At 41.5% G+C, this 13,013-nt stretch overlaps 1 protein-coding gene across 10 annotated transcripts in view; it reads right to left on the reverse strand.

Moving 5' to 3' along the window:
- The window catches only part of LOC6033812, a 36,845-nt gene that overhangs the window by 21,330 nt on the left and 2,502 nt on the right, over positions 1 to 13,013 (reverse strand). For 2 of the 10 annotated variants that reach the window (XM_038262975.1, XM_038262967.1), the window contains exons 1-2: positions 8,445 to 8,633; positions 7,047 to 7,663 (exon numbers count right to left, since the gene is read on the reverse strand). In XM_038262975.1, the coding sequence (XP_038118903.1) occupies positions 7,047 to 7,161 (115 nt within the window). In that variant the 5' untranslated portion in view covers positions 7,162 to 7,663; positions 8,445 to 8,633. The other 8 variants (XM_038262968.1, XM_038262976.1, XM_038262969.1 and 5 more) reach the window with 8 other exon arrangements.

A 13,013-nucleotide genomic window follows, 5' to 3' on the forward strand; every position in this document is an offset into this window, starting at 1 on the left:
TCTCTGGCCTTTCCTGCAGCGTCCTCCCGAATGAGCGGTTCCTTCCTTGCCATTACCAGAGAGTAAATTGCAGTGGCTGGTAGCAATGAAGGGGGTAAAGCGAGTTCAAGAGCATTGTGTCGTTAATCATATTCATCGCATTTTGGTGCATTATGCAGTACCATTTAGAAAAGGAGCAGGGTGGTTTGCTCTTGACAGCGGAATGTAACACACGTTAGATGACATGGGGGCAATTAGCGCTATTATATAGCAGTTAATTGTGCCAAATCCAGCTTCAATCCTGGCGGCATTTTGGAGCACGCCAAAAATGTCAAAATTTGAGGCCCGCACTGAGTGCTTGAAAGCTTTAACATCATATTTTTAAATAGAATTTCAATCCACGACATAGAGAGGAGATTAAATAAAAATCAGCAAAATTTAAAAAAATCTTAGGGATTGATAAATGATCAAGTTTAAATCAAGTTGAACTATTTGTCACGAAGTTGAACAAATTTTTGGTGTCGGGAGGATCAGGAAGCTTAGTCGTAAATCCGTAAAAACGTATTTTCTTTAAAAAAAACTAACTTAATCCACCAATGTGGTTAGAGCCTTCCTCACTTATTACCAACAATGGCTGATATGATGGAATTGTACAAAAATTTCATCTATTTGTTAGATACGGAATAAAAAAGTACATAAATATCACTTAAGTGGCCATATCTCGAGACAGGGTTGCCAGATCTTTAATGTTTTGGAGTCGTTGAAAAGGTCTTTTGATAACCTAACCACCGATGGGTCGGATGATGGACCCGGACTTAGTTTACATACAATTAAGTGAGATCCTGCATCCAAAAAGTACATTAATATTACTTAAGTGTACATATCTCGAGACATGATTGCCAGATCTTCAATGTTTGTACTCTTTGGAAAGGTCTTCTAATAACCTAACCAACGATGGGTTGGATGGTGGATCCGGACATAGTTTACATACATTTAAATGAGATCCAGCTTCGAAAAAGTACATAAATATCACTTAAGTGACCATATCTCATGACAGGGTTGCCAGATCTTCGATGTTTTGAACTCGTTGGAAAGGTCTTTTGATAATCTAACCAACGATGGATTGGATGATGGACCCGGACTTAGTTTACATACATTTAACCCTCCTAAGGTCTTAGGGTCTATATGACCCAGACGGCTTATAAAATGTGCTGTATCTTTTATTCATTCTAACTTACAGACTTGAAACTTTCTGACTTTTCCTAACTTTGTAAAATAAACATTTTACAACCGGAAGCAACCTCCAGCGCCACCTAGAAAGGGCGCTACAAAAAAACTTACGTTAAAGGTCTTAAGGGGTCTATATGACCCCGGAATAAATAATGCTGGCAAAAATCCATTTTGCAACCGATTTTTGTTCTTTTGGCCGCAAATGAAAGGTATGGATGTCTAGAAAGGCACCTATGCTACGAGGATCCGATGTGGCCACTTTGGTCCCAGGGAATCGGTTTCAAAGGAACAAACTTTCCGGCAAACCTGTTTTCATAGGTTTTGTTAGATTTAGGTATGGATTAATGCAAAATTAACTATATTTTATCACTAAAAATAAAAGTCATACTCTCCGGAACAGATTTAATGCCATTTAGAACAGATCTTGCCACTCCGGAACCGGTTCCGGATACCCTGGAAGTGGCCAGATTGCTATTTTTGTAAAAGCGTATCGTGCGACATATCAAACTTCATGAAATTGCAAGCTATGCACACTGGAATCAGTAAAAAGCCAATTGGACCATATCTGGCCACTCCGGAACCGGTTCCGGATACCCTGGAAGAGGCCAAACTGCTATTTTGGTGAAAGCCTTTCGTGCGGCATATCAAACTTCATGGAATTTCAAGCCATGCACTCTGGAACCAGTAAACAACCGATTGGACCATATTTGACCACTCCGGAACCGGTTCCGGATACCCTGGAAGAGGCCAAACTGCTAATTTGGTAATAGCCTATCGTGCGGCATATCAATCTTCATGGAATTTCAAGCCATGCACTCTGGAACCAGTAAAAAACCTATTGGACCATATCTGACCACTCCGGAACCGGTTCCGGATACCCTGGAAGAGGCCAAACTGCTATTTTGGTGAAAGCCTTTCGTGCGGCATATCAAACTTCATGGAAATTGCAAGCCATGCACACTGGAATCAGTAAAAAGCCAATTGGACCATATCTGGCCACTCCGGAACCGGTTCCGGATACCCTGGAAGAGGCCAATCTGCTATTTTGGTGAAAGCCTTTCGTGCGGCATATCAAACTTCATGGAATTTCAAGCCATGCACTCTGGAACCAGTAAACAACCGATTGGACCATATTTGACCACTCCGGAACCGGTTCCGGATACCCTGGAAGAGGCCAAACTGCTAATTTGGTAATAGCCTATCGTGCGGCATATCAATCTTCATGGAATTTCAAGCCATGCACTCTGGAACCAGTAAAAAACCTATTGGACCATATCTGACCACTCCCGAACCGGTTCCGGATACCCTGGAAGAGGCCAAACTGCTATTTTGGTGAAAGCCTTTCGTGCGGCATATCAAACTTCATGGAATTTCAAGCCATGCACTCTGGAACCAGTAAACAACCGATTGGACCATATTTGACCACTCCGGAACCGGTTCCGGATACCCTGAAAGAGGCCAAACTGCTATTTTGGTAAAAGCCTTTCGTGCGGCATATCAAACTTCATGGAATTTCAAGCCATGCACTCTGGAACCAGTCAAAAGCCAATTGTACCATATCTGACCACTTCGGAACCTGTTTTGGGTACCCTAGAAATGGTCAATTGGCCATTGTGTAGAAGCCTACCGGCGGCATATTAGTCATCGTTTTCGGATATATTTTCAAAGAATTTTTTGTTTGACAATATTAGTGGATTTATTGAATTCAGTATCCCACCTCGTATTTGATTTAAAATAAAAAATAGATCAGTTCATACCGTGTTAGTTTAGCTTAGTTATGATTTCACTTTGTACCGAGACAAATCAAAAATAAATATGCGTCGACCTATGCTTCGCAATTCGGGCAAATAATCAAGCTGTGCTTTTTGCAGATGTATGATTCGCATTTGCTGCATTTGGTGTTATGCTTGCTGTCCGACTTAGTGCAAAATAGACAACGTCTGCGTTTCCGGCGGATATCTGCAGGAAGTGGACTTGTTTCGGAAGATTCTGGGCAGTCGTTATCCGTTTGAGGACAACTTGTTCCGGATAGTCCTGGTAGCGTGTCGTCAGAGGAATGTTTCGCCCGCGCCGTCTTGACAATTTCGGCAGCAAACATCGATCTTGGAATCCTTTGCCGAGTTGCGATCAGTGGGTTGACCAAGTTAGTTCCAAGGTATTTTTCCAATTTTGCCCAAAATAATATTTACGCAAAATTCGATGTGTAAAGCGGAGTGGCTAGATATGGTCCAAATGGGTCAATTGAGTGGCCAGATATGGTCCAATGGGATTTTTCAGATTCCCGAAATAAATAAATCAAAAGGCCATTTGGCCGTGTCAAGAGCACTAACAACCGGTTCCGGAGTGGTCAGATATGGTCCAATCGGTTTTTTTACTGGTTCCAGAGTGCATGGCTTGAAATTCCATGAAGATTGATATGCCGCACGAAACGCTTTTACCAAAATAGCAATTTTGCATCTTCCAGGGTATCCGGAACCGGTTCCGGAGTGGTCAAATATGGTCCAATCGGTTGTTTACTGGTTCCAGAGTGCATGGCTTGAAATTCCATGAAGATTGATATGCCGCACGATAGGCTATTACCAAATTAGCAGTTTGGCCTCTTCCAGGGTATCCGGAACCGGTTCCGGAGTGGCCAGATATGGTCCAATTGGCTTTTTACTGATTCCAGTGTGCATGGCTTGCAATTTCCATGAAGTTTGATATGCCGCACGAAAGGCTTTCACCAAAATAGCAGTTTGGCCTCTTCCAGGGTATCCGGAACCGGTTCCGGAGTAGTCAGATATGGTCCAATAGGTTTTTTACTGGTTCCAGAGTGCATGGCTTGAAATTCCATGAAGATTGATATGCCGCACGATAGGCTATTACCAAATTAGCAGTTTGGCCTCTTCCAGGGTATCCGGAACCGGTTCCGGAGTGGTCAAATATGGTCCAATCGGTTGTTTACTGGTTCCAGAGTGCATGGCTTGAAATTCCATGAAGTTTGATATGCCACACGAAAGGCTTTCACCAAAATAGCAGTTTGGCCTCTTCCAGGGTATCCGGAACCGGTTCCGGAGTGGCCAGATATGGTCCAATTGGCTTTTTACTGATTCCAGTGTGCATGGCTTGCAATTTCGTGAAGTTTGATATGTCGCACGATACGCTTTTACAAAAATAGCAATCTGACCACTTCCAGGGTATCCGGAACCGGTTCCGGAGTGACCAGATCTGTTCCAAATGGCATTGAATCTGTTCCGGAGAGTATGAATTTTATTTTTAGAGATTAAATACAGTTAATTTTGCATTAATCCATACCTAAATCTAACAAAACCTATGAAAACAGGTTTGCCGGAAAGTTTGTTCCTTTGAAACCGATTCCCTGGGACCAAAGTGGCCACATCAGATCCTCGTAGCATAGGTGCCTTTCTAGACATCCATACCTTTCATTTGCAGCCAATAGAACGAAAATCGGTTGCAAAATAGATTTTTGCCAGCATTATTTATTCCGGGGTCATATAGACCCCTTAAGACCTTTAACGTAAGTTTTTCTTAAGATCCCAGGAAGGTTAAGTGAGATCCGGCTTCCAAAAGGTACATAAATATCACTTAAGCGGCCATATCTCGAGACAGGGTTGCCAGATCTTCAATGTTTTAGGCTCGTTAGAAAGGTCTTTTGATAACCTAACAAACGATGGGTCGGATGATGGACCCGGACATAGTTTAACCAAGCCGAATGCAACAGGTTTGGGTCAAATCGGTTCAGCCAGTGCCGAGAAACATGAGCTAGTTTGTTGGTCACATACATACATACACACACATACACACACACATACACACAGACATTTGTTCAGTTTTCGATTCTGAGTCGATATGTATAAATGGAGGTGGGTCTACGACGTTTTTATACAAAGTTCATTTTTAGAGCAGGATTATATCCTTATCTCAGTGAGGAAGGCAAAAGGTTTTCTAGAAGTAGTTGGGGCTGTACTCATTATTGTTTAACTAATTTAATACGACATAATAACATCTAGAATGTCCAATGAACGAGTTTCAAAAAGAGCCGCGGTACGTTTTTGTGAACCGTGGTTCGTTCTCTCATTTCAGTTTACTGATTGTGATTGAAGTATTGGAGCGGTAAATTTGATTTAAAAAATAATTAAATAAAACATTTTTGAAAAAAGAAATCGATCTTTTTTACTCTGTTCTCAATACGTCAAATGCTGCATCAAGTAGGCAAAAACCTGTTTCACCTCTAATCCAACAAATTGTAAAATAGTAGTTTATGCAACAAGTTGCAAAAAAAGGATTTTTTCAGCACGAGTCGTACATTTATCCAACGAGGTTCACCGAGTTGGATAAATACGAAGAGTGCTGAAAAAATCTAGTTTTGCAACGAGTTCCATACAACATTTTTTGCAATTCCAAAAAACACACACTGAGTGAAATTTTATGTCAAATTTTCATGTATTTTGTCAATAAATCGTTTAAATCAAAAAAATGTTGAAAAGTGTTACTTTTCGAAACAAGTGCTGAAAAGTTCAACTTTTCAGCACCCATTTGAGTGCTGAAAAGAAGAACTTTTCAGCATTTATTTTGAAAAGTGTTGCTATTCGATTCTGTTATTTTTGGTACAGAAAAGTAGGCTCTTCCGTAGTTCAAGAATGACAGGAAAAGTAAGTAGTTTCACGACGGAATTGCAAAAACTACTATTAATTCATTCTAAATGGCAATTTTTCCAATCAAATTTACCACTCCAATACTTCTAACTAACGTGAAATTTTTCGAGGATTCCGAATATGACAAAATTGAGACCAAAAAGTGCCGCTATGGAGGCCTACAGGGCAAAAACTAACGTTGTAAAATGGTTGTTGTAGAAAAATCGAAAAACTATGAGAAAAACTGCGATTGGCCAAAAAGTTAATACCGTAGGCTTATAGTCCATGAAATTACCTATCTTTTGACCTATGGGAGTCAGCGATCTAACAGGCATGCACTTTCCTCCTCTACGAAAATCATCAACAATTTGAATTGTGACTGCTGAAACGATTTTTTTTATTTCCAGTATCAAAAACCAAGAAAATTGATATAAATTCCAAAATCATAAAACATCGTATGGTTCAGTGAATTTCCTTACATAAGAGATTACCCTTTCTTGTCATTTGGCCTACTTTTCTTCACAATAAATAACAGTGCTGATTTATACATTTCACTGAAAAATCACATCAAAAAGTAGCAACACTCGATTTTAACAGCACTATGGAGTATTTATTCAAGTCAGAAGAGCCTCTCTAGATTAATGTGCGATTCGTACTGAGATAAAACATCATTTTACTGACTTGTTGGATGAAATACTTTGTGAAAAGAACAGGTTATTTTAATTTATCATTTCTTTTTCATTTTGAATTGGGCTACAGATTTTTATAAATGTATCGTCCAACCAAACTGTATATCTAGCGGAAAACAACATTTTCTCATCAATCAGTACAGCAAACTAACTTGCAATCACTCTCCTGAACAAATCAGCACTCGACTGCTGCTGCAAGCCAGTGGAAATATGAATTCCGTCACTCAAACTTCAGTTTAATTTCAACGAGGCGAGCTCTCTCCATCCCTCCTGCCAAGGTTCACGAGCCAATCCACAATCAATCTATTTCCGGTTGACGCCTGGCCTGCTTCAGCTCTTGAAACAAAGCAAGTGCCCTGGTCACAGCGCTCGGAAGAGGAATTTGTGAGGTGTGGAAAGGGGATTAAAAAACTAGGTCATGAGATATGATATATGTTGCCTCCAACTCCTCTTCCCCCACAACCGCAATAAACCGCAAGAGAGTTAGATAAGGACGGGCAGCTCGTGCGTTTACCTTCATGACTGCCGCTGGTGCTGCAGATTTTCGCCGTCTTCGGAACAGGATGGTGGAAGTTGGTGATGGTGGTGGTGACCGTCGCGGGGGAGGACGAGGACGTAAGCGTGCCCATCAGAAGAGCCCTGGCGGGTATCTGTGCCGAATCTCCTCTCGCTCTCTCTACCCGGTGGTTCCTGGCCGTAGCGCGACAATCTTGGACACGACGGATGGCTTGCGGCCGCAGATTTTGCTAGACGGATGTTACGTTTGACGATCGCTTCTTGGGGGTGATTTAGACCCAAGTGGGGCCATCGCGAGATTCTTAAGCCACTTTTGTGCAGGTTTGAATTTTTCGTTTAATTTTCACACCATTTTATAGCACTGTTTCAATTCGATGCATGATGTTGTTTTTCCTTATTTTTTTTTGCGGGTGGCTAAATTGTGCCACTTTTCACGATTTTCACAACACAAACTTCTTTTCGATGTGTTTGACCTCACACAACCATTGCAGAAGGAGCAGCAGCATGGAAAATATCACTTTTCTGCAAATGTAGCATCATATTTTTCAATTTTCTTTAGCTTTTCCGCACGCAGTACTTTCCACTCGAAACTTTGCTCATAAACCTAATTTTGGCCTGTTTGGCCAGAGAGAGAAAGAGAGAGTGAGAGGGAGAAATACATAAAATGGGAGAGCGAATAGGGAGGAAGATTTTTCACCACCGCATTATTGTTAATCCTTTTTTCCTTGATTTTTCTTTTGGAATTTTCCTCTATGCGTTGGCTTTCTTCTGCTTGTGGCACTGCTGCTGCTGCTGGAGGTGGCAGTAGCTTAACGAGGGCTGGTAAAACTTTGACTTTCCCCGGCCGCACCCAACCCCCGCCGCGGAAACACTCGTGAAAAAGGAGAAGCTCCACATTAACGATGATGGAAAAATCGAAGTAAAATATCTGATTTCGCCCTCCCCGATATCGCTGCTCTCGTCGTTCAGAACTTTTCCTTTTGCAGTGCGATTGCAATTCCTTTTGGAGTTTCTTCTTCTGCCTCGTTTTGCTGCCAGTTTTCCTTATCGTTTATACTTCCTCTCGCTCGCGATTCCACCCCAATCTGGTCGCTTTTCCGCTCCTTTTTCCCCATCCGAGGAAAATATGGTGCTGAATTTTGTTCAAGCTTTGCAAAACCACCTTTCCGCACTCATTTTTCAGCTTTTGTCGCGCGAAAACTACCCCCACGTCGCAAACTAACCTCCTTACACCCCCTCACTCTTCAAAATACTCCGTGTGCTGGGTTGAACAAAAGGATTTTGCACCAGTTTTCCCGAGAAGCTGATGAAAGAGTTCCAAACACACTTTTCCCCCCGATCCACCCTCACACAAATTAAGGCATTTGCACGGGAAAACTCGCGCGGAGAAGCCAACCTTTAAACTAGTGCTGCCAATCTGGAAAATCCAGTTTTTCACCGTCGTTTTTTCCTCACCCAGCCGCAGAAATTTATCTCTAATTGGGGAAAAGAAAAAAAGGACACACACTGCCGTCGTGGGTTCTTGTCGCTAGCACGGATCCGATTCGACTCGGATGGTCGAGCTTTTCTCGCTGGCAGGCTACTGATTTTCCACAATGGACACCAACACAACCACACCGAATGACGAAGAAGCACGCACCCACACACAAGCCACTCAAATGTGAGTCATGCATACAAGCTTAGTATAAGAGCTTAGCTTAGCTTGGTGGTGTGGTTTTTCCGAGCGGGGGTTGTGGAAATGGCAGCCAGTAAGTTATGCCCTCACACACACACACACGACACACACGCGCGGTTGTATTTTTCTCAATGAATGAAAATCGTGTGGCGTCGTGTGGACTTGGCCGAGTCAGCAGTGTGCTGATGGTGGTGGAAAAAGCTCACGAATACACAGGATTGAGAGTGGACGTGTTTCTGCGAAACGAAATTGTGGGTCGCAGTTGTGTTTGCCAAGTGGGAGGTGTGATGGGAAATGGTTCTTGAAAGTTGATGTGCCAGATCACCACAATATCACACGGGAGCGAATGGTTAAAGTTACCCTAATAAAATCAACATACAACAACAACAACCAAATATAACAATTAATAAAACAAGCAGAAACAGGTTTGATTGCTTTTCTGAGGTCATGAGTGTTTTTTTAAACAAACATTAATATTTGTGTGAAAAAAGCGTAATGAACGAGTTTAACTGACAATCTAAAATTAATCAAATACAGCAGTTATTCGGTAGCTGGGCTGTTTTTTAACTGGGCGCTCGATAACTGGGTCGTAGTAGTTAAAAAGCAGACAAACGTCAAAAAACCAAAACAAAACCAAAATGACCGAGAGATTGACGGATGCAAAAATCATATTCAATGAATAAAAAAACTTTTTTCAAATTTTTGTTTAATTTCATGTTACAATTAAAGAAATATGAAAAGTAAGCAATGTAAATAAACTTGAGTAATTTTTATTTTTATATTTCATCTGAAAAATATTATGCATCGGTGGTCCCCTCGTTATTTTTTGTTCAGCCCAGTTAACGAGCAACATTCGATGACTGGGCTACGTTTTCAGCCTAGTTACCGAACAACTACTGTACTAATTTTGATGATAATGTAAAATAAACCTATTTGAAGCCGAAAACCAATTGTACCATCATAATTTTTTAAGCTTTTGAAGCAATTTAGGGGGAGAGGGTTTAATATGCACCCCCTAAGGGAAAACTGTGATTTCTCAACCATTACAGCATTACTGTGGAAGAATTATGTTCGATGTTCTAAACGAACTATTATTCTTCATCATTCATGTGAACAAAGTCTTAAAAAACCTTGAAATTGTTCGAAAATATCAAATTTATAAAAACATTTCTGATTCATTTCAAACAAACATGCGGGGTAATATGCACCGCAACATTGGGGCAAAACACTACAAACAACGGGGCAAAATGCACCACAACATGGGGCAAAATGCACCTGGTAAAAGTAGACACCGCTGTTTATACAAAGGAGCTTCACAGCGGTGCATTTTGCCCTGACTACGCTTTTTGTAGAAAATTTAATTAAAAATGCATTTTTTATGTTTTTGGACTCATCTATCTATAGAATAATGAAGTTTATGGCTAAATCTATCTACCTCAAAACTTACAATATCAATAAATGCTTTTTATTTTGTCCAAAACCATAATGAAAGTTCAATGAAAATTAGATGAAAACACAACATTTTAATGTTTTGCAAATAACTTAAGCTGATTTTATACTACGAAGCTCATTTTTTTTCCAGCATGGTTTACCAATAATAAGCTTCCAATTTCTATGATTTTTTTTCTCGAACAATTCTTCCAAATACCGAGAAAAGCAGGGGTGCATCTTACCCCCTCTCCCCCTATATCCTCTCACTCCTACTCGGTGTACGCACGAGAGCAAGCAGCAGTGAAGTCCTCAGTGCTCTATCGTGTTTTCGAATTATTTCGCCGTAATCGATTGTGATTACCCGCGAGTTTGCTTCTCCAGCATGCCGAAGGCCGGCCGTGGCCGTAGCAGTTCGAATGCGGCCTCGAAGTTCGTCTACCGGCGGTGTGCAAAAAGGTAGTGCAACACCCAAAACTGGCAGCGCTAGTCCGAGAGAATGATGGTCTCGATTTGAGAGAATAGTGGTACCATTAACGGACACAGAGAACACAGCTCGAGATGGGCAATAGAACTATTCTCTCGAGGTTCATTTGCAAAAAAAGAGATGAACTCAAACAAAAAATCAAAAGTGTCGACTACGGGAATCGAACCAGAGACCTTTGACAGACCAACCCAATAACTTAACTGCCTCGGCCACCACAGCTTGGTGACCATGGAAAGGTCAGAAGTCGATGTATGACACTTGTTGGAGATTTATTGATTCAACTGACGAATGAACTCATTTGTTATGATGGTGTGAGTTGGTACAATTATTCTATCGATTTTGGCACTGAGCCCTCAATAAATTTTGAGAGAACGATTCTCTCGACTCTGAATTTTGGGTGAACAACCAGCGGCACATCAACATCCGCCAACATCCCAATCAGGAACGAGTTCCAGATGCTTAGCGACGAAGAAAGCAACAACAACAACACCGACGGTAGCACTACCGACGACGACGAAGACGATGGGCGTGCACGGAACAAAGTGTTGACGCCAAAAAAGAACAATTCTCCAACGGAACGAAGACCACCTCCAATTTTTGTTTTGGACACGTTGGCGGACGATGTTGACGAGTTACTGGAAGGCCTCGGATATTGTCTGAAAATCGGTAAGTCGTCGGTGCAAGTGATTACACTGTACAAAAAAGTACACACACCCTGTACCTGTTGTACTTCGACCGCGACACCGTCAGGATCCAAGACCTGCGGCGGACTAAGACGTTGGACGGAATTTGGGTAAACAGGCGGTTTTACTCCAAGAATGGACGTAGCGCAATGTCACCGCTGCCAGAAATTCGGTCACGGCTCGCGGAATTGCCACCTCCGGCCCCGTGCGCACTGCCACGAAAGGCGGACTTGGAGAAAAACGCAGAACAAACCCAGCCGCGCGTAAAGTGCGCAAACTGTGATGGCAACCATACCGGTAATTACCGCGGATGTGTCGCACGCAAGTCCTACCTCGAGGAGCAGGGAAAGAGGAAGAAGAAAGCGGCAGCGTCCCACCCTCCTCAGCGAAGTACGAGCGCAGCCGTTCCTGCAGCTGGGCAGCGAACGGTTCCAGCGGACAACACAGCGTTCCCTCCTGGATGGGGGCGATCGTTTGCAAGCGTGGTCGTTGCCGGCAGCGGCGATGCGACCCAACAAGGAGTCACCGGAGAAGATCTTTTTACCCTGCCGGAGTTCTTTGCTCTCGCGGGGGAGATGATGACGCAGTTTCGGAGCTGCCGTAACAAGGTGGAGCAATTTCTGGCCTTCGAGGAGCTGATGATTAAGCACATCTACAATGGATAAAAAATCTGTGATATAAGCTTTCTCTACTTCTTTCCCCTATCCTTTGCAATTTTTGTTACTTTTTTTTAATTTTTCTTCCTCTCAACTCAAAGTAGAACTTATCAGCATTTGTTTTGAACAGGGTTACTATTCGATTCTGTTACTTTTGGTAGAGAAGTAGGCTGTTTCGTCTTTCGAGAATGACAAGAAAAGTAAGTAGTTTCACGACGGCATTGCAAAAATAGAATTTCTGCGATTCCGTCGTAAAACTATTTATTTTTCCTTTCATGCTCGAGTGACTACTTTTCTCTACTAAAAATAACAGAATGGAAAGTTAATAGCTTTCAATATCAATGCTAAAAAGTAGTACTTTTCGGAAACGGGTGTTGAAAAGATGAAAGATAAATGTACGACTCGTGCTGAAAAAATCTTCTTTTTGCAACTTGTTGCATAGACTACTTTTTTTCTCAATCTCACAAAACAGCTCCCACTTTCTAATGCTGAGATCTCAGCAAATATTGTTCCAATTCGTTTTTTTATCTTTTTCTTGTTTTAAACATCAAATTCGAGTTCTGCGATCCCATTTTAGTCAAATTTTAATAGTTGATTGTCTATTAAATAATAAAATGCATTTTTGCAATATTCGTTACCGCCATATTGGCCGCCATCTTGAATATGAAAATTCTAAATCACTTAAACGTAGTTACTTAAGCCCGACAATGAAAAATTAGAAAACCAAAAAAAAAATCTTTTGATTCGATTATCCGAAGTGATTTTTTTCCGAAACCTTCGGATAATCGAGTCTGAACTGTATTATGATAATTTATAAATCAAAACTGACATTCAAAAAGGGCAACAATAATCTTTACCAATATTAATCAGCATTTGGCGGTTGTACCTTCCTTGAAGTCTGTGGAGGAATTTTTGATCTTAAGAGCGAGTTTTTCACCAATGTGTAACAGGTCGTATCGAGGTGCTCCGATTTGGATGAAACTTTCAGCGTTTGTTTGTCTATACTTGAGATGAACTCGTGCCAAATATGAGCCCT

The sequence above is a fragment of the Culex quinquefasciatus genome, chromosome 3 (genome assembly GCF_015732765.1).
Source record: "Culex quinquefasciatus strain JHB chromosome 3, VPISU_Cqui_1.0_pri_paternal, whole genome shotgun sequence".
NCBI lineage: Eukaryota > Metazoa > Arthropoda > Insecta > Diptera > Culicidae > Culex > Culex quinquefasciatus.